The 17723-nt window shown below is 53.8% G+C and overlaps 1 protein-coding gene and 1 long non-coding RNA gene across 3 annotated transcripts in view; one reads left to right on the plus strand and one right to left on the minus strand.

The window, feature by feature from the left end:
- Positions 1–1097: 1097 nt before the first annotated feature.
- Positions 1098–17723, minus strand: part of SLC45A3 (solute carrier family 45 member 3) — a 31022-nt gene continuing 14396 nt past the window's right edge. For both annotated transcript variants that reach the window (XM_056361578.1, XM_056361579.1), the window contains 4 exons: positions 12501–12928; positions 11409–12242; positions 9619–9884; positions 1098–6109 (listed from right to left, as the gene is read on the minus strand). In XM_056361578.1, the coding sequence (XP_056217553.1) occupies positions 5654–6109; positions 9619–9884; positions 11409–12242; positions 12501–12648 (1704 nt within the window). In that variant the 5' untranslated portion in view covers positions 12649–12928 and the 3' untranslated portion in view covers positions 1098–5653. The remainder of the gene's footprint in view (positions 6110–9618; positions 9885–11408; positions 12243–12500; positions 12929–17723) is intronic.
- On the plus strand, positions 5915–17719 carry LOC130159696 (uncharacterized). The gene is made up of 3 exons (XR_008825820.1): positions 5915–6004; positions 14633–15903; positions 17033–17719. It is a non-coding gene; the product is annotated as an uncharacterized LOC130159696 (long non-coding RNA).

The following is a 17723-nucleotide window of genomic DNA, read 5'->3' on the forward strand; positions in this document are numbered from 1 at the left end:
CGGGTTGTACCTACCGCCACACCGCAGGGCTCACACACAACCGGCTTTGATTTACACTGTGGCACAGAATTACTGGGGATTGGAGCAGGGAGCACGTTTTCCCCGAGGCTCGCACAGCACCTAGCGGAGTGAGGGGGATGTTCACGCCCGAGCTCCACGCACAACGCGTTGAAGCGCTGCCACAGGTAACAGCAGGCGGCTCCGCACCTACCTGCCCGCCTGCTCAGTGGGGAAAGAGGCAGGGAAGCGGGTTGGTGGAATGCTCGGTTACCGGCGGGATGCTATGTCCACAGCTCTGGTGCTTGGTTACCAGCAGGATGCTCGGTCCATGAGCACGGTGCTCAGTTATGGGGCCCACTGACCAGTGGGATGCTCAGTTACTGGGCCCAGTTACCAGCAGGATGCTTGGTTATCAGCAGGATGCTCGGTTACCAGGCTAGTTACCAGCAGAATGCTCCATGACTGGGCCCAGTGCTGGGTTACTGGGCCTGGTGACTGGTGGGATGTTCGGTTATCAGCGGGATGCTCGGTTACTGGGCCCAGTTACCAGCAGGATGCTTGGTTACCAGCAGGATGCTCTGTTACCAGGCCCAGTTAGTGGCAGGTGCTCAGTTACCAGCGGGATGCTCCGTTACCAGGCCCAGTTAGTGGCAGGATGCTCAGTTACCAGCGGGATGCTCGGTTACCAGCAGGATGCTCGGTTACTGGGCCCAGTTAGTGGCAGGATGCTCGGTTACTGGGCCCAGTTAGTGGCAGGATGCTCAGTTACCAGCGGGATGCTCGGTTACCAGCAGGATGCTCGGTTACTGGGCCCAGTTAGTGGCAGGATGCTCGGTTACCAGCAGGATGCTCGGTTACTGGGCCCAGTTAGTGGCAGGATGCTTGGCTACCAGCAGGATGCTCGGTTACTGGGCCCAGTTACCAGCAGGATACCGGGCCCGGTGACCAGCGGGATACTCGGTGACCGGCGGGAGGAGCCCTACACCGAGCGTCCCCCGGCCCCGCCCCCGCCCCGGCCCCGCCCCTCACCGCAGCGCTCGTGGCGCCACCTGGCGGCGCTCCCTGCAATGCCATCGGTTTAGCGACACACACAGCTGTCCCATTTAAACACCTTTTATTTCCTCCTTTTCATAAAAATTTATAATAGCCTTCCTCTTACATTTTATACAAAATATTTACTCTACTGAATAAATAAAACATGAACATCTGGCAGACAGTATATGATCTCAAAAGGAAAAACAGCATCCATCCATCCTTCCCTAACCTTGAGATTCACAAGTCTCACATTAAAGACATTCTCCCTCCCCCCCTCTGCTCCCCCCTCCCAGAAGGAAAGGAGAGGCACAGCATGCTTCACCAGTGAGCAGAACGTAGAAGTGCACCTACTACCTGAAACAGAAAAGCTCACGGTAACCGCCTCCGAGGAGCTCGTACCGCAACCTGTGATTTGTACAGCATCATCAAGTCCTGGGGAGATTTCGATGTTCACACAGGTTCTGTCAGTGACAACATGTAAGGGATGCGCTTACCTTTACTAGAACGTGCCTGTGTCCCTTGCTGCTCTGTACATGACCCCGACACAGAGAAGCCGCTCTTAGCAGCAGCACGCTGGGTTAGGCGGAAAGGACAAATCTCACCAAGAAAGGAGTTTCTCAACAGATGCTCTGGAAAATGCCTCTCCTGTCAGCCCCAGCGAGAGCCTGGACTAGGAAGAAAGGCTTTTGGTAATAACAGAGCACACGGAGAGGGCCCTTGTGGGTGTGGGGGAGGCAGCTGCTGACCCCCCAGCTCCAGACCTGAGCTCAGTCTGTGCAGCCAGCTCGTGCGACGGGCTGGCATCGCGCTGGCGTGAGGTTACAAGCACGAAGGGTTATGAAGTGCTTTATGGACAGGGCGAGGCTGTAACCAGGGGGATGCTCTCACCCACTGCCAGGGCACCAGCATAGTGCCAAAGGCCGGTGTCCGGGGCACAGCCAGCCCAGTTCCAGCCAGTGTCCCATACTGGTCCTTCACACAGCTACAAAACTCAGGTTTCCCTGGAACCCCCTCTCCTCCTGGTCCCTTACCCTGATCTCTTTCTGTTCTCCTCTGGGGCTGCTGCCTTGTCTTTCCTCCCCACTGAACTCTCATGCAGAAAGCTGCTCCCCTTGCCTCCCAGCTGCCCACCACCCATCCAGGGCAAACAGCCCGAATCTCCTGATGGAACAGGAGGGTAAGAAGGGAAGGAGCAATTACTGAATTTGCAGGGTTTCACTCCAGATGGAGAAATGGGAAGAAGGTTGCCAGGGGTAGGGGAGAAATGAGTCTCTTGGATAATCAAGTAGCCCTTCTCATACTTGCTGAACTGGCTAAAGCAAAAGCAGTGCAGCCAGAGGACAACTGGGTGAGGAGCCCCTGGTTCAGGCTGGATCGTGTCCCTCCAGCTGGATCAGCCAGCTCCAGAGAAACGAGCTCCGTCATCAGCCCGGGCACAGGTCAGGTCAAAGCAAGATGATGGGCACCCATCAGGGACACGGCGGCAAAGAGCAAGAGCAGCCAGCTGCTGAGCCACAAGTTCGGTCACTCAGCTGTCTTTTCTGAACATAAATTAAGGAAAAGCAGGCACCTCCCTGGAAGCATATCTGATCTATGAGAAAACTGGAAAACCCCAGCCTGCCTTCTCCTAGGACCAGAGAGATCAGAGCCCACACTCCAGAAGCAGACACCAGATTTGCGGAGGAGATCCGGGTGACAAGTCCGTGACCTGGCGCCACGAAGGGGATGGGAGAACAGGGGGGCCAAAGGCACGCTTGGTCTCTCAGTGAAGGACAGGTCTGAGACCCTCCCCACACTAATACTAACCTGTCCAGCTCAGCCAAGGCACAGGCTACACGTGCCGTGAGCCCAAACCTCAGCGTATCCACCAGCGACAGCTGCACCAAAGCCACCTCAGCACGTGGAGGGCAGGTCAGCCGAGGTATCTGGCAGGCTGAAGTTTTCTCCTCTTGAGAGACAGACAAGTTATGGATCAAGAACTGCAACATCTCGTTCTTTCATGTTCCAAACTGAAGAACATTATAAAAGAAGGCTGCCTCCCCGTCCAGCCCACCGTTTTATCTCTTGGATGTCTGTAATGAAGTTTCCAAGACCTTTATCCTCAAACCCGTACACCTGAAGTTTGGTGTGGAAGTACTCTTTAGGCACTTAAACAAAATGGCTCAATTATCAAAAGCACTTAACAGCACAGCAGCCTCCACCTGTGAAGGTTCCCCACATTTTACATCAGAACAAAATAAAAATAAAGGATTCTTCAGCACTCAGGTAGGGACCCATGAAAAATTTTGAGGCAGAGGTTACTGACCACTGGGAGCATTCATCCAAGAAACACCCCACCTTTGGCAAGAACATGTTGCCTCAAAGGCATCCTCCTGAAGCATGAAGAGGACAGAGACCAGGGTAGGAAGTACAGATGAGAAACTGTTTCCGTAGGTGGTTAAGCAGCTGCCAAATTCATCCCCAAAACAGCTGCATTTCAGCACACAAACCTTGTTGTGGGAAAGGGAGGCTGGTAGGCATATAATTTGAGAAGAAATAACACAAAAACAGGGACCCTTTACGGGAAAGAAATGTTTAAAAAACTTCGAAGCCCTCCCAGGACTCGTCTGCAGACAGCAGGGGAGTAACCTTGCTTCCACGCCAAGGAATAGTCTGACAAGATCTTGCAAAAATAGCAACATTTTGCCCTTCAGCCGAACCTCACCAGCGCCTCTCACTGCCCACACACCTCCGCAGAAAAATTAGTCACAAACACTTTGTTTAGAGCAGCCACAGTTAAGGACTGTTGAACAGCTGCATACTCACAGCCCGGCCTCCAAAGGACCAATTCATGCCTTCCTCCACGCTCCGTAGGCAGTTTGGAGTCTACGTGGTGACTGCGGGCCGGGACCCTAGACTATGAGTAGTGTATGAGTAGTCGAGTGGCAGAAATCTGCCACCAGCAGAATTATTCCAGCTGGTCCAGTCCTATGGGGAATGGGACTGGCCAGAAGGGGACACGATCTGCTCGTGGGAGATGACTCACACCTGGGAGCTCAACAGACGGAACCATCCAGAAGCATTTGGTCCCAGTGCTATGGGAGCAAGAGGCACTTTGCCTTACTCTAACAGTGTTTATGTTGTGCCTCAGTAACAGTATCTCGATTCCTGTCTAGAAATCAAACAAATTTCAAAAAGCCCAAACAAGTCTAACATAGTAAATATGTAATCTGGATCAGCAAATCACAGGTGTAAACAGCATCAAGAGTTTCTGTCCTGCTCCGTTTGTCCAGCCCCCAAGAACTAAGCTCACCCTGCTCTGAAGCAGCTGCCAGAGCGGCTGCAGGCACATTTCATCCCACCCACCTCCTGTTAATGATGCTGCTTTAGGAGCCTCCCTGGGCATGCTGGCAAGGTGTTAATTCTGCCACGGTGCTGGGCAGGGGGCTGCGCTTCCTGCAAGGTGTGCTCCTGCCAGCCGGCAAGCACAGCTGGCAGCCTCTGTCTGGGAAGAGGAGTCTGGCCTCGAAAGCTGCTCTGGGGACACGTTCCTGAGGGAAAACAGACGCAGCCAGCGACCAACTCCAGGCACCTACGCCAGCAGTGACTGCTGCCGAGTCCAGCTACTCATCAGCGGAGAAGCAACTCCCCCAGCCCCTCTGGACTGGCACGCTTGCTCCCAGGCAGCCTTGCAGCAAACCCCTTCTGGTCTACTTTGCTGCCACAGGACATAAAACCTCCTGAGAACAGATTTCCCTTGTGATATGGCAGCATCTTTTAGTGGCCAGGTGTGGAAGAGGCACAGATCTGTTAGGGGACAAGGCAGGCAGCAGTTCTGAGCACTGGGGAGTGAGAGGTCAGAGCTACTGAGAACTGTGTGAAGAAAGCTAAAAACAATCATTAAAAAAAAAAAAAAAAAGTTAAGAAGTCTTTTCCCTCTGATGCAACTTGGTACATAGGTAAAAGGTAAGTCACTTTTTGGAACTGGTCCTAATGAAACGTTACTTGTTTTTCCAAAACAAGACATAGTAACTTTTCTCCTAAATGGTTTCTCCCAGTCACAACAGAGGTGGGGAAGGACGGAAGCGTGTGTGCACACATACGCACCCCCTTTGCTCCACGGCCAAACCTTAGCCACCCATCTTTTTTTCCAAAGAAAACTCCTCCCAGTGTCCTATTTGCAGAAGTATTGCTCAAGAAGTTGAGTAAAACTACAAGCGGGGGAATAGGATACAGCTATAACTGGAAAACAGGAGAGCCAATGATTCCCTCCCCCCCTTCCCATACCACCGCCTCTCCTGTTCACAAACACGACCCGTTATTAAAGGAAAAGTCCTTTCCTGTCTCTCCCCTGTATAACCCCTTTGGTGCTGGCTGTGCAGTGCTTTCTTCTGATCAAGGCACCTTTGGAAAGCACTGATGGCCCGAAGCACAATGCCCCGATGCCTCATATTTACACCTGAGATTAGCCCTGCTGCATCTCTCCTGCCCCCAGCCCCAGAACTACCCCGCCCCCGGGGCTGTGGCATGGGGAGAGCAGGTGCCACACGAGGCTTCCCGTGGTGGCCACGTGAACACCACACATACACCTCGTATGGCCACGTGCAGGCACCCGCGCGCCGCCCCGGCGCTTTCCACATCACACCGAATACTTCGCCATGTCACTCTTATCAAAGACAACTTTGGTTGCAAAGTAAATGGCGATCAGGCCAAAGCCGGCAGCTGACACCATGTAGGCAGTCACTGACTGTGTAAACTGGACAATGGACCCCATGAAGAGGGAGGGGACAACCTGAGAGAGGAGGAAAGCACTGTCCAAAATAGCCAGGTCCAAGCAGATCCCTCGGCCAGGAGCCACCGAGTCCGGTTCTCCCACCATCATCATAAGCGAGACGTCGCAGGAGGAGCTGACGCACAGAGCCGAGCTGGCAGCTGGAGGGCAGGAGGAAGAGGAGGAAGAAGAGAAGAGGCTCCCAGCGTGTCCATTCTGGTAAGGCAGCTTCTGGCTGGAAAGGAGACCTTTGGAGAAGGCTGATTTCTTGTCCAGTCGAGCTGCATCTCCCTCCTCTTTGCTCTTGTATTTATGCAAAAATACCTGGGGGAAAGCAGAAGGGCACGTGAGGAATGAGTCGGCAGGGTGGAGCCCAGCAAGTGAGGTGGGGGGCAGGGGGGGCCCCATTTTTTGTGCAAGAGAGCAAAACCACTCTGTGCTTTGTGTGCACTGGGTCAGGCTGTTGGAGGTGGGGAGCGCCTGCAGAGAGCCTGGCCCATGTGAGATGGGCTCCAGGAGCCAGCCTGGCTTTTCCCAACTGGCGTGGGGTTCAAAGCAACCCTGACTCCCTGGGGGAATCTGGCCAAGTGGTGCCTTTGCTGTGCTGAAGCTCTGGGGCTCAGCAGAGTGCTGCACCCCAAAGTCAGCCCAGGCTCTGTGCTGAGCCCTGGGTTGTCACCTCCTCACTGGGTGCCACGGGAATCTGGGCACCAACTACAGCTCATCCCACCCCGACAGCCGCTGGCGCACACTTGCAGGCCAGGAGCAAAGGGCCAGAGCCCACCTTGGAGCTATCACAAAGCCAGACCGTCCCCTCCGGTGCAAACGGGAGCGTTTATAAAACGGTTGACTGGGAAACCCAAACCCTCCAACGGGCAGGCGAACAGTTCAGAGCCCTGGGTGCACAGCCACTACTTAGCACGTGGGACACTTCCAACACCAGCCGGGATGGCACAGCGCTGGGAACTCAGGAAAAAGCTCTGTTCTCAGCTCTGCAACAGACCGTGCATGCATGACCTCAGCTGAGCTGCTTCATCTGCCAGACCTGCGCCTCCTCACTCAGGCTAGAAAAGGTGGGGGGCAAGAACAAGAATCTTTTTCTTCTCATGTTTTTTAGCCTCGCTCTGCTCAACCTGTGAGATCTCTGGGGCACGGCTCACTCAAGCAGTATTCACAGAGTTATTTGGATCAAAAAGCTCTCCAGGTTAACACCAACAAATAATGGGCAGTCACGTGCAGACAGCAAAAATGCTGCAGAGCTCCAGCTTTAAAACTCCAGGGCACTTGCAATTATGCACAGCCGCTGGTCTGCATGGGGTACAGCAGATAACGAAGGACACATTAATCCATTATCTGCACGAGACTGAACAAAGAAAGAAAAGAAAAAGGAAAAAACAGCACCTGTTGGAGAGCACCGTACCCCCCCGCAGGGCTCAGAGGGGCTTGCCTGAACTTCCTTTTGCAGGTGGGACCTGGACACGGATCAGGAGCGTGTGGGCACTCCAGCTCTCTTGCAGGCCATCCCAATGCTTCCCGCAGCCCTGGCACCCACCCAGTTACACCCAGCCCTGCCCCGGTGTGTGTCAGCACCAGCCTGTCTCCCTTCATGCCGCCCCAGGCCATGGCTGCAGATCTGTAGCAGAAACAGTTTCAGATTCAATCTGAGAAGAGAAACCAGACGAGAACAATTTCCCTGAACAGCAGTCCTCTTCCAAAAGCTTTACCTGGGCTCTGCTCAGCTGCTCACTACACCCTCAGCTCCTCAGTTCTGCCTGGGCTCATGAATTTATGCTTAAATGCATCAACCCATGACCGTCGCTCACCTTGCGCGGAGCTTCAAAATCCTCCCACGTGCCTCCTACTGCCATCACGCTGCAAAGCAACTCAAACCCAGCACAGAAAGGGCACAGCGTGAGCCAGACTAGGATGTCCCCCGCAGCTCCAGCCCTTTGCACTTGACACTGACACTTCCAGAACCCTGCTGAGCTGCCCTAAAGGCTCACGCCACAATTGCTTCGTTTCTATACTGATGCCGACTAGGACTTCAGAGATACACGAGTCCTGGCTGGAGCGTCTAAAAATACCAGTGCAGAGAATTTAGATCTAGAGAAAACGACTTAGATACTCACAGGCATGACCTTGGTGAGAACTTAGGCTTTAAAACCACCCCTTGTAACACAGGACACAACCACAGGAGCCACCGGTGCCTCAACCAAGAACTTCATCTGCCTCTACAGCTGATGGGGAGCGGTGGGAGCAAGGAACCCAGCTCTCCCCAACCTCCTGCAGAAGGTGTGAGTGCTCACCATGCATCTCACCTCTACCGAGCTTTCAAGCGCTGTTAGAACATGCAGAGCTTTTCCTCCTGTTCCAGACGAGGTTTAGCAGCCATGCGAAGATGAGAGGACATGCAGGAGAGCAGAGTGACTTACACAGCCTGTGCACAGCAAGGAGCTCCAGCTGAGGTGGCCTTGCAGGCTTTCGCCAACGATCCCGCACAGGGTGGAAGCAACAGCCACTCTGGATGCCCCTTCTGCTGATTTGCTTCAGGAGGAGCGTTTAAAGTGGGGGGGGGGAGTAAAAAAAAGAGAGGGAAGAGAGGAAGCAGGAACGAGGGAAGGCAAACAAAACCGATGACAGATTCCAACAGTATAAGAATAAAGGACAGAACAGAAATGGGGACGCTGGACAACTTTCCACAAAAGGCATTTTGGGGACTACTTCTTGTGGGGTCTCCCTGCAGCCTGCCGCAAAGTAGTTGGTAAAGGAAGGAGGAACTTTCGAGTTAGGGCAACAGAGAGGCCAAACCCAGCTGTACCCACACCTCATTGTACTATGAGCGCTTCCCTGTCAAGCCTTTGACAAACAGTTGGGCATGTGGCCTTCACATTCCCAGCCTGTGGAGCTTGGTTTTCATTCTCTTGATATTATGTCCATGGGAGATCCCAGCCAAGCTGAGTTTTTGCAAAGCAGAACACTCCCTCCTACCCCTATTTTGACAGGGTGCCTGATGCAAATTGGGGTGGGTTGGTCACAAGTATTTGTTCAATGTGAACATCTGGATGCCTGTGGTAAATCTCCTACTTTATTTCATGAACCGCCTGCTATTGGGATGAAAGAGCTGCTCTCAAACCACAAATTAATTTTGCATTTGCAGCACAAGAGAAACTCCTATTAATCCACTGTGCAACTCAGGAACCTCCTAGGACTTCTCCACAAGGATAACATCTGTGGGACACGATTACTAGCTTTTGTATTGGTGTCAAAAGTTTCACAACGTTTATTTTTCTTGGAGCTAGGGGAATAGGAAGAACCTCAGGTTTTCATTTTACTGATCTTCATGCTACGGACAAAAATTGGAAGGCAGGACCTCTAAGGGCTGAAAATTCTGGAGACTTTTAGCACCTCAGGTTGGCAGTGCTACAGATGTGACTTGGATGCAGAATGCACACAGGTGTAACTAACCTGCACCAGGTTCCCTAGAAGTATGCAGAACACAGAGAATCACAGGGCGCCCCTTTTGATACACCAACCCTAGCTGATTTCTCCCATCTTACTGCCTCCCCACTTTTTAAAATTGCGTAATATGCTTGTTGCCAGCAGGGGATGCCTAAGGAAGGAGACGCTAAACTCTCTTAGCTCCTCCATTTCAGATGAATCTTCAGAGAAGACACAGCCTGGAGAGAAGAGGCACATGTGGAAAACCTTTGCACACAGGCATACGTTTCTCTTCCATGGGCTGAACTGACTGTACCAGCTACAAGTGGCAAAAGAGGCTGGCCAAGCTGTCCCCACAGCTACCTGGCACGTTGCCCCCTGGCGCGGATCCCTACCTGTTTTTCATGATGATACAGTGATGCCAGTGTGTATGGCAGGATCTGGAGTGCAGAGAAGGTGAAGCCCGTCAGAGCAGCTGAGATGGTAACAACGATGACACTGTGGGAAAGGCACATGACGAAGGCAGCCACGGGGAAGAACACCACGCTCGCCAGGTAGACCGCCCGCGTCCCAAACTGCTTCACCATCCGGTCCATGATTGTCGAAAAGAAGATGGATGTGATGCATTGCAGGAAGAGGCCCAAACTACCCATCCGGACACCTGTAGGTAAGCAGAGATGGTGACAGACACACGGTGACTACCCCCAGGCGTCACACAGCCAAACACCTTTGGTCCCCTTCCCCCTCCCAGCTCAGTACAGCCCCTGCGGAGTGCAGCACAGCTGCAAAGAGCCCCAAGAACCGCACGGCTCAGTCAGGAAGCAGAGCAGCATCACCTAACGTATCGCAGGGCTGCAGCAGCCAGCCTGCAGCTCCCACCCTCCACCAGCAGCGAGTATCTCCTACGCTTGCTCCTGGGCACCCCAGTCTAACCAGAGGGGCAATGGGAGATGGGAGTCCCAGTGCCATTCTTCTCTTTGGAAGCCGTTGTCCATTGTTTGCACCTTCCTACTCTTGAGGCAGGATCTGTCACCTGCTTATGAACCAGGATCTGCTGTTATCTGATGCCAAAACCAGCAACAGAACAAAAGGAGCAAGGAATTGTGCTTAAGCCAAGGTAAAGTATACAACACCCCCTAAATGACTGCACTATCCGGTAGCAATCCAGACCTTACCCTTTGCAAAGATCTATCAGATTTCAGGGAATTAAAAGCATTAACTCTTTGAAGTAAGGATCATTACTCAACACATGTTTCTATGACAGCTAGCACAATGGAGTCCTGACCTCCTGGAAGCTATACAGTGCAAGTGTTAAGTAATAATTAAGCTCCCTTTAAGTTAAACAGACACTCAGCACAAAGAGGCAGTGTACTGCAGAGCTCACGGAGGCAGTGAGTGGAAAACTCAGAGGGCAAGATATACAGCTGGAGGAGGAGGGCCAGGAAGGTGCCACCGACAATAAAAGACTTAGATCAGGGAGAGCAAAAGAAGGGCTGGGCAGCGAGTCAAGGCTCTGGCACACCACAGCAGGCAACAACAGTAGGCAGGTAACGTGTCACAGCGAGCAGCATCCCATGATGTGGACACAGCAGCTACAGATTCCAGCGGTGAGCGCTATCAGAAAGCATTGGAGAGAGGGGTGAGAACTGGGGAAGCTGCTCAAGGGCTCCCCAGATCCAGATGTGAGATGGGAATCTCACAGCAGCATGAAAGGAAGATGCAGCAAAGCCCACCGCACTGCCACTGAGCATGTCCTGGTTTTCCAGCCCCTGCTCTCCAGGAGATGGGGAGCACCATCACCCCTCATGTAAAAAGGAGGGAAAAGCAGTGAAAGGAGCTGGCAACAGCAGCCACAGCTTGCAGAGAGAGCCGGATCCATCCTGTTCAGTGCACAACCTGCCAGATTGTTCTGCCTCTTAACAATTCAGCCCCAGGCCAGGGCTGCACTGCCAGATCCAGTTCTCTGCTGGGTAACTCACAGGACAAAAAAATTTCCCTGTTTGGTCCACTGTGTAATGCTCTGGGAGCCGGGGGGGAATGCTTTTTCCTGACCCATCTGTAAAGTCTACTTTCCTGTAACTATTTCACATTACAAGCAGAGCTGAGCTCATTCCTAGCTTCCACCAAACACTGCTGTCCTAGGGAACACGTGCTGCAGCCTCAGAGTAGCTGGTTCACTTCTCACCTTCATCATAGTGGCGCCTGGCATCCGTGCCCGGCTTGGCTCTGGGGATGCCGTGGTACAGCCCTTCCCCAACAAAGTCTGTGTAGAACAGCATGAAAGTCATGAGTGCCATCCAGCTGCAGAGCTCGGCCACGAACAGGCGCCGGATGACCTTGGGGATGCGGCAGTAGAGGCTGTGAAGCCGCGGCACCAGCGTGCAGAGGTTTCTCAGGGCCTGCATCGTATGCCTGGCCTGCAGGAGACACGAGCTCCTGGAGAGCTGGCAAGAGCAGCAGGCAGGAGGCGAGGGCTTAGGGGGAGCGTCCTTCAGCGCTGGGCCATCCAGAACATCTGCCGGGATGGCCGCCTCCTCCGACACAAAGAGTGTGGCCAGCACACAGCCGAGGAAGATGATGGCAAGGAGGCTGAAGAGGCAGGTCTCCTGCCCTCCCAAGAACGGGGCCAGGAAGCTGCCGCCCCAGTCAATGGCTGGGAGCAGGTAGCCGATGCAGCCCCCCAAGCTGATCATGAAGGCGTACATGGAGAAGGCCTGGCGGCAGTTGTCTGGCTCCTGGAAGAGGTCTGAGAGCAGGGCCTCCAGCGGTGTGAAGCAGACCTGGCCGCAGAAATCCAGTAGCCCAATGCCCAGGATGAGGAAGGCAATCTCCAGCGGGCGAGTGTTGAGGGCAAACAGGCTGGCCAGGCTGCTGGCATGTGGGATGACGAAGAGGCTCAGCAGGACTCCCAGGCAAAGCATCCAGATGAAAGGCCGCCTTCGGCCATAGCTGCTGTGCCAGTGGTCGCTGGCAGATCCAATCAGTGGGACAAAAACCAAGCCAAGGACAGGTCCTATCCCTGGAAAAGAGAAAGAGGTGGCGTTAGGGGGACAGATCTGGAGGACGCTGGTGTGCATGCTCTGTATAAAAAGCCTGGGATGCTTCAGGACCTCATTAAGCTTCACAGGGTCACAGCCCCCTCCTCCAAAGCTGCCCTTGACCAAACAGCAGCCTTGCAACCACCCCGCAGAGGCAAGCCTCCATGCCCTCATTAGCCCACACCCTCCAGTCTCGAAGGGGAAACAAGCACCTCAAAGACGAGAGACGAACTGCCTACCCAAAACCATGGTCATGAACTTCTCCTCCACACCCACTTCCAGCAGCAGCGGAGGCACGTAGGTTATCCCTGCTGCCAGGCAGACCTCCAGGCCGAACGTCAGCGAGTTGACCAGCAGGAGCTGGGTCTTGCGGTTGTGGAAGAGCATGGTGAGCCAGGTCCTCTGAGCCACGCTGCCCCGACACCCCTCACTGCCACAGGGCTGTGGCGCTCCGGCTGTGGCACTCCCGGGGATGCCCCCCAGGCAAGGTCTGGAGCTTCCCTTCCTGGTCTGCTGGACAGATGCTGTCTCCCATTTTTAGCAACGGTGAATGAACCGTCTTTTCCTCTTCCTCTTATTGCAAGATGTGGCCCCAGCACTGTTGGGTCTGGCCGTGGGCTGGCAGGAATCCCACCCCAGGCTTCCCCTCCTGCTCACGTGCTGTGGTCTGAGAGAAGAGAGAGCTTGTTAGGCACAGTGCGGTCCAGGGCAGGGGAAAGGGCAAAACCCAGGTATCATGCAGACACGTCATCCCTGAAAGAGAGTCTCCCCATTCCCGGCAGGCTTGCAGGCACAGGACGATGAAGAGGGGACATCTGGGAGAGCGGCAGGGTTAAAAGATGCAAACTACATCGGTGCCAGGTTTCGTGACAGGTGAGACAGGCACCTGTCAGACACGGTTTGGGAAAATCCAATCCTGCCTTCGGGCTGAGGGAGGTCTAATGACCTCTCAGTGTCCTGTCCGGCCTCATCTTATAGATGGGCAGTTGTAGCAGAGAGACAAAAGGACTGAGGGTCCCCTCTCCCAGTGAAATCAATTAAGAGCCCACTTGGAGGATCAGGGCTGCAGGCACTCGCCTGCAGTCACACAGGGTCATCTCTAGAGACCCACACCGCTCCTAATGACCGGGGCATCTCCCGTGCTGCTCTGCAGGCTCCCAGGGAAGCAGTTTCACCCCAATCCTGCCTCCAGCCCCTGGGATGGGGCGCAGAGAACAGATGGTGCCTCCATGGAGTTTCACAAACAAACCTGACCCACTTTAGCCTCATCTAACAGTGAATGGCAATTACCTTACTCATTAGTCTGAGTCATTTATTTGCCCAGTAACATGCTCCCTCTCTCCAGCCTTCTTCAGAGGGGAGAGGCCACCAGATCAGGACAGGGACTAAGCAGCTAAGGCAAGAGTAAGCAGATGCTTCTTAGTAACCTGTTATGAGCCTGCCACTATGTCAGTCTACGAACAAAAGAAATCCTGCAAGGTTGCCAGCATCTAGCCCACCAAACTGCTGTTTTGCTAAAAGCATCTCAGAAAGATGGTCTGTAGTTATTCTGGGAAAGGTAGAAGGAGTTAGCAAGACATTAATTCAGGAGTAAACCAACTTGCTGCCTAATTCTCAGGGTTCATGTGCTCCGACTTCTCACCCTAAATGAGCCCTGATCGAGTTGCCCTGTGGCAACAAGGCGCAACGGGTCCCATCAGCCTGAATGTCCTACAGCTTATGACCCATTTCTGGACTGTGCAGCATGTTCCCAGTTTGCAGAGACGCTTCTGCCTCCTGTCCCACCACAGTGCAGCCCCCAAGTGCTTTGGGGTCTTTGGATGAAGGGGACTGAACAGAACGTGAGACACACAGGAGGAGTTTCCCCCCGTAACTGCCTGCCCGCACCCCGCACGCCAGAGCAGCCGGCTGGTGCATCGTTTCCCTTCCTTAGCTGCAGAGAGGGAACCCATCTGAAGAAACGAGGAGAAAATCCAGTTTTGCAGCCCACTAAATTCTTTGCCTCCATTGCAGCGGAGAGGAAAAGGCTCCTACAGGGCACGTCCCCGCCAACACTCGCCTTTGCCATGCCTGGCAGAGCGGGTGGGACCTGGCAGGGCGGCTGGTCAGGGGGCTGAGCGGGGTGCTCAGTGGGTGCGCAGGAGGGGCTGCTGAACCTGCAGTGCCCTGGGCCACAGCTCTGCCACAGCTGCACTGGGCAGAGGGAAATCTCCAGGTTATCACCAAACGTGCTGCAAAGTAGCGTTCCCTAACTTCACAGAGCGCGCGTGTTTATTGGACCTCCATCACGGCGCAAGTGTTAGTAAACAGGTACAGTTGGGGCAGTTTCCTGCTTTCTCACTTTCCTCTTTCTTCCCCTCTTTGCCATCAGCCAAATAACTCATACAGAGATGACTGGGTGAAGCTGGAAGCGTGGCCATGAGGTTTTTACAAAGATGCAAGCATCGCGCTCTCCTCTCGCCGCTGCAGAGGAAACACACCACTCCTGAGCTGAGGAGTTGTCGGGCTGCCAATTACGCACAATAAATACTATTTTCCTTCCAGGATCCCTCACTTTCCCCCTCCACACTTGCTTAGACCTCGACTGTCACAAAAGATACCTCCTTTTAATAACCGTGAACATTTAAATAACTTGCCCAAGGTCAAACAGCAAGCTAACGGCAGAGGGGAACAGCAGCAGCTTTCCTTTAATCGCACGATAAGACTTCAAAGGAACGCTTGGAGACCCCAGATAGGCTCTGTGTTGCTTCAGATGCCTTCTATCTGCAAGGAAGCGATTGGGGGCAGCAACCACCTTTCTCAGATGTGGGCTAGACACAGGATGTCTCAGCCTTGTTCGTTTGTGATGGGTGCCCAGCTGGCTGACAGCCTTGGGATAGGAATTTAAGCTGCAGCCCTGCAGCTCCAGCAGCGCAAGCCTCGGTGCTATTCGCTGGAGGAAGCAGACTCACAAACCAAAGTGAACCGAGCCACCATCAGTTTACATCTCCTTTCCAGGTCTAGCTTAATGTCCACTGCCTGCTGTAGTCCAGGGTCTGGAAGGCTTGCAGAGGGGGGCTTAGCCCAAGGTAAACCCCAAACGTTAAGTAAAAGATGTCTCACACGCACAGAGAAATAAAAATGGGTTTCTTCCCTTTTACTGCAGCGTCACCTCTAGCCCTGGGGAGGAAGCAGGAATCTGTCCGTCTCCCCCACTGCCTGACAATTTCAGTTTTGAGGCAGAGGGGCTGAATTTCTTGTCAATGGCTAAGAAAAGACCTGTCTCTTCCCCTCCCCACACCCTCAGAGGGCTTTAACAAAAAAATAAAACCCAGCATACCCAGAAGCAATACTCACATACAGCCAGAGATGAGAAGCTGACAACAGCAACCAAGTTATACGCAGAGTTGCAACCGATTCTGAACCCTTTTCTGTTTAAATGGCATTTTGTCCCAACACCCATCAATGACTTTGTTTTCTTCATGGGATACAGAGAGACGGATTGGCTTAGCTGGAAAGAAATACCAGCGCAGACTAGGAAAATCATCTGAACAAGTTGTTCTGTAAGGAAGAGGCAGAGGGATGGAAAAGGAGGGTTTGGGAGGCCAGGCTGAAAGGACGGCAGAAGCCGGGACTCACCTCCTCGGCGCTGAGCGGTGACAGGTGATCCCTGCGCTCCCCAAAGCCAGCCCAGCGCGGCACACAGCATTCAGGAAAAGCTACTTAAGTAGTTTGCAGGCAAGCAGAGGTGGAACCGAGCGGGTTTGGTTTCAGGGCCCTCCCTGCCTCCTGATAACACCACGTTACTATATTATATTAGCTCCACAACCACACCTGCGCCTGAGCCCCTCGCATCAGGCGCTGAGCAAACACACGCTGCAGGCACCAGCCCTGGGAAGCTGCCGTTTGCACCGTGCTTCCAGCTCCGAAGGAAACTCCAGGGCTGGGTTCACACCTGAACTTTGCCCAAAGCACTGCCCTGCCGTTAAAATTTGTTACCTGCCCTCGCTGGTCTCGCTGGCACTTCACAAACAGGCAGCAGAGAGAGATTTAGTACAGGGAATTGTTATTTTTGTTTTATAGATAATGAGACGTTCCCTGCAGCTTTGCAGGTAACAGTCTGGCTCTAAATAACAGCCCCAGCAGCAAAACCAAACACTTCATTTAAACCACTAATCTCTCCCAGGACAATTCCTCTGGCATACTATGCAGGAGGACTGGTTTGGTGCTGGTGCTCTATAGCTTTGTCCTGGTGTGGAAGGAGGCAGGGAAACATCTCCTGACTGGGAGATCCTGGTGTAACAGCAGCATTTGCACATCACACCCAACAGCCTGTCCAGCCCAGTGGGATTTGGCATCTTGTGCTGGGGAGACCTTGCACAGTCTGGCAGGGGGTGGGGGGTGGCTGGTCCAAAAAGCCGCACGAAAGCAAGCACCTCATGCCCTGTGGTCTCAGCTTCCCAAAACTTCTACCATAGGGACAGTATTTGTCCTTCCCTATGGAGCACAATGCCAAGTGCCTTGGCAAGGATAACACCCACCCCCCCGAAAGGGCCACAGCAGCCCCTCTGTGTAAGCTTTCCTGCACACAGCAGCAGGAGGGAGCCACATGTGGGGCTTTTTCACAGCTGCTCACCAAGCTGTCATGCCATGGGGACATCATCTGCTGCTGAGCATTAAGGCTCTTCCTCTGCTCTTCCTCTCCCTCCCCAAGGAGAAGTAAAGCATCTTGAAACCCAGGGTTTCTGTTTTACTTTTAAGCTTGCAAACCAAATTTTTCCTTTCTCTGCAGAGAAACAACAGATCAACTTGGAGAGGCTGGTTCACCTGGCAGCCAGGTAGGAGGGCGGGTCCTGGGGGCAGGAGCAAAGCAGCAGATGCCGGACAAAGGCAACCGGAGGGGAGAGGGCTCTCTGCCACCCACCTGCACAGAGCAGGCTTTTCAGCACCGGCAACCAAAGCTGAAAGGCTGGCACCTCCTGCAGCCCTGGTGTCTCCTGCCCTCTCTCCCCTCTCCTGCTCAAGCACCCAGAAGAACGGGGAGCAGCCAGGCAGGCTGCCTCCGTGGGTGCAACTCCCCCAGCAGCACCAGCAGGGAGCAAGGAGAAGGAGCAGGGATGGAACCAGGGAAAGCGGCTTCTCAGGGGCCATTTCTCTAAAGGCAACGGGCCAGCAGGTTGAGTTCACACGTTTCCCCTACTCAGAGTTCGTTCACACACAGCAGAAGCGTTGACAAACGTCTTCCTGCGCTCACTGTGGCACAGAGACGCAGCAGGGCCCTGCATGAGGAAACCCCTGGTCTGAGCTGTGCCCCAGCAAGGGCACAGACACGCACGTGGAAACGGGGCTGAATTCACGGGTGATGTCACATGCACGGGCTCCTTTACAGAAAGCAACCCCAGTGTCAGCAGACACCCACCTCCCGCCTCCCATCAGCCGGCGCAGGCGTTGCTGTGTGCCCATGCGAACAGACTTTGAACCGC

The sequence above is a fragment of the Falco biarmicus genome, chromosome 16, assembly GCF_023638135.1.
Source record: "Falco biarmicus isolate bFalBia1 chromosome 16, bFalBia1.pri, whole genome shotgun sequence".
NCBI lineage: Eukaryota > Metazoa > Chordata > Aves > Falconiformes > Falconidae > Falco > Falco biarmicus.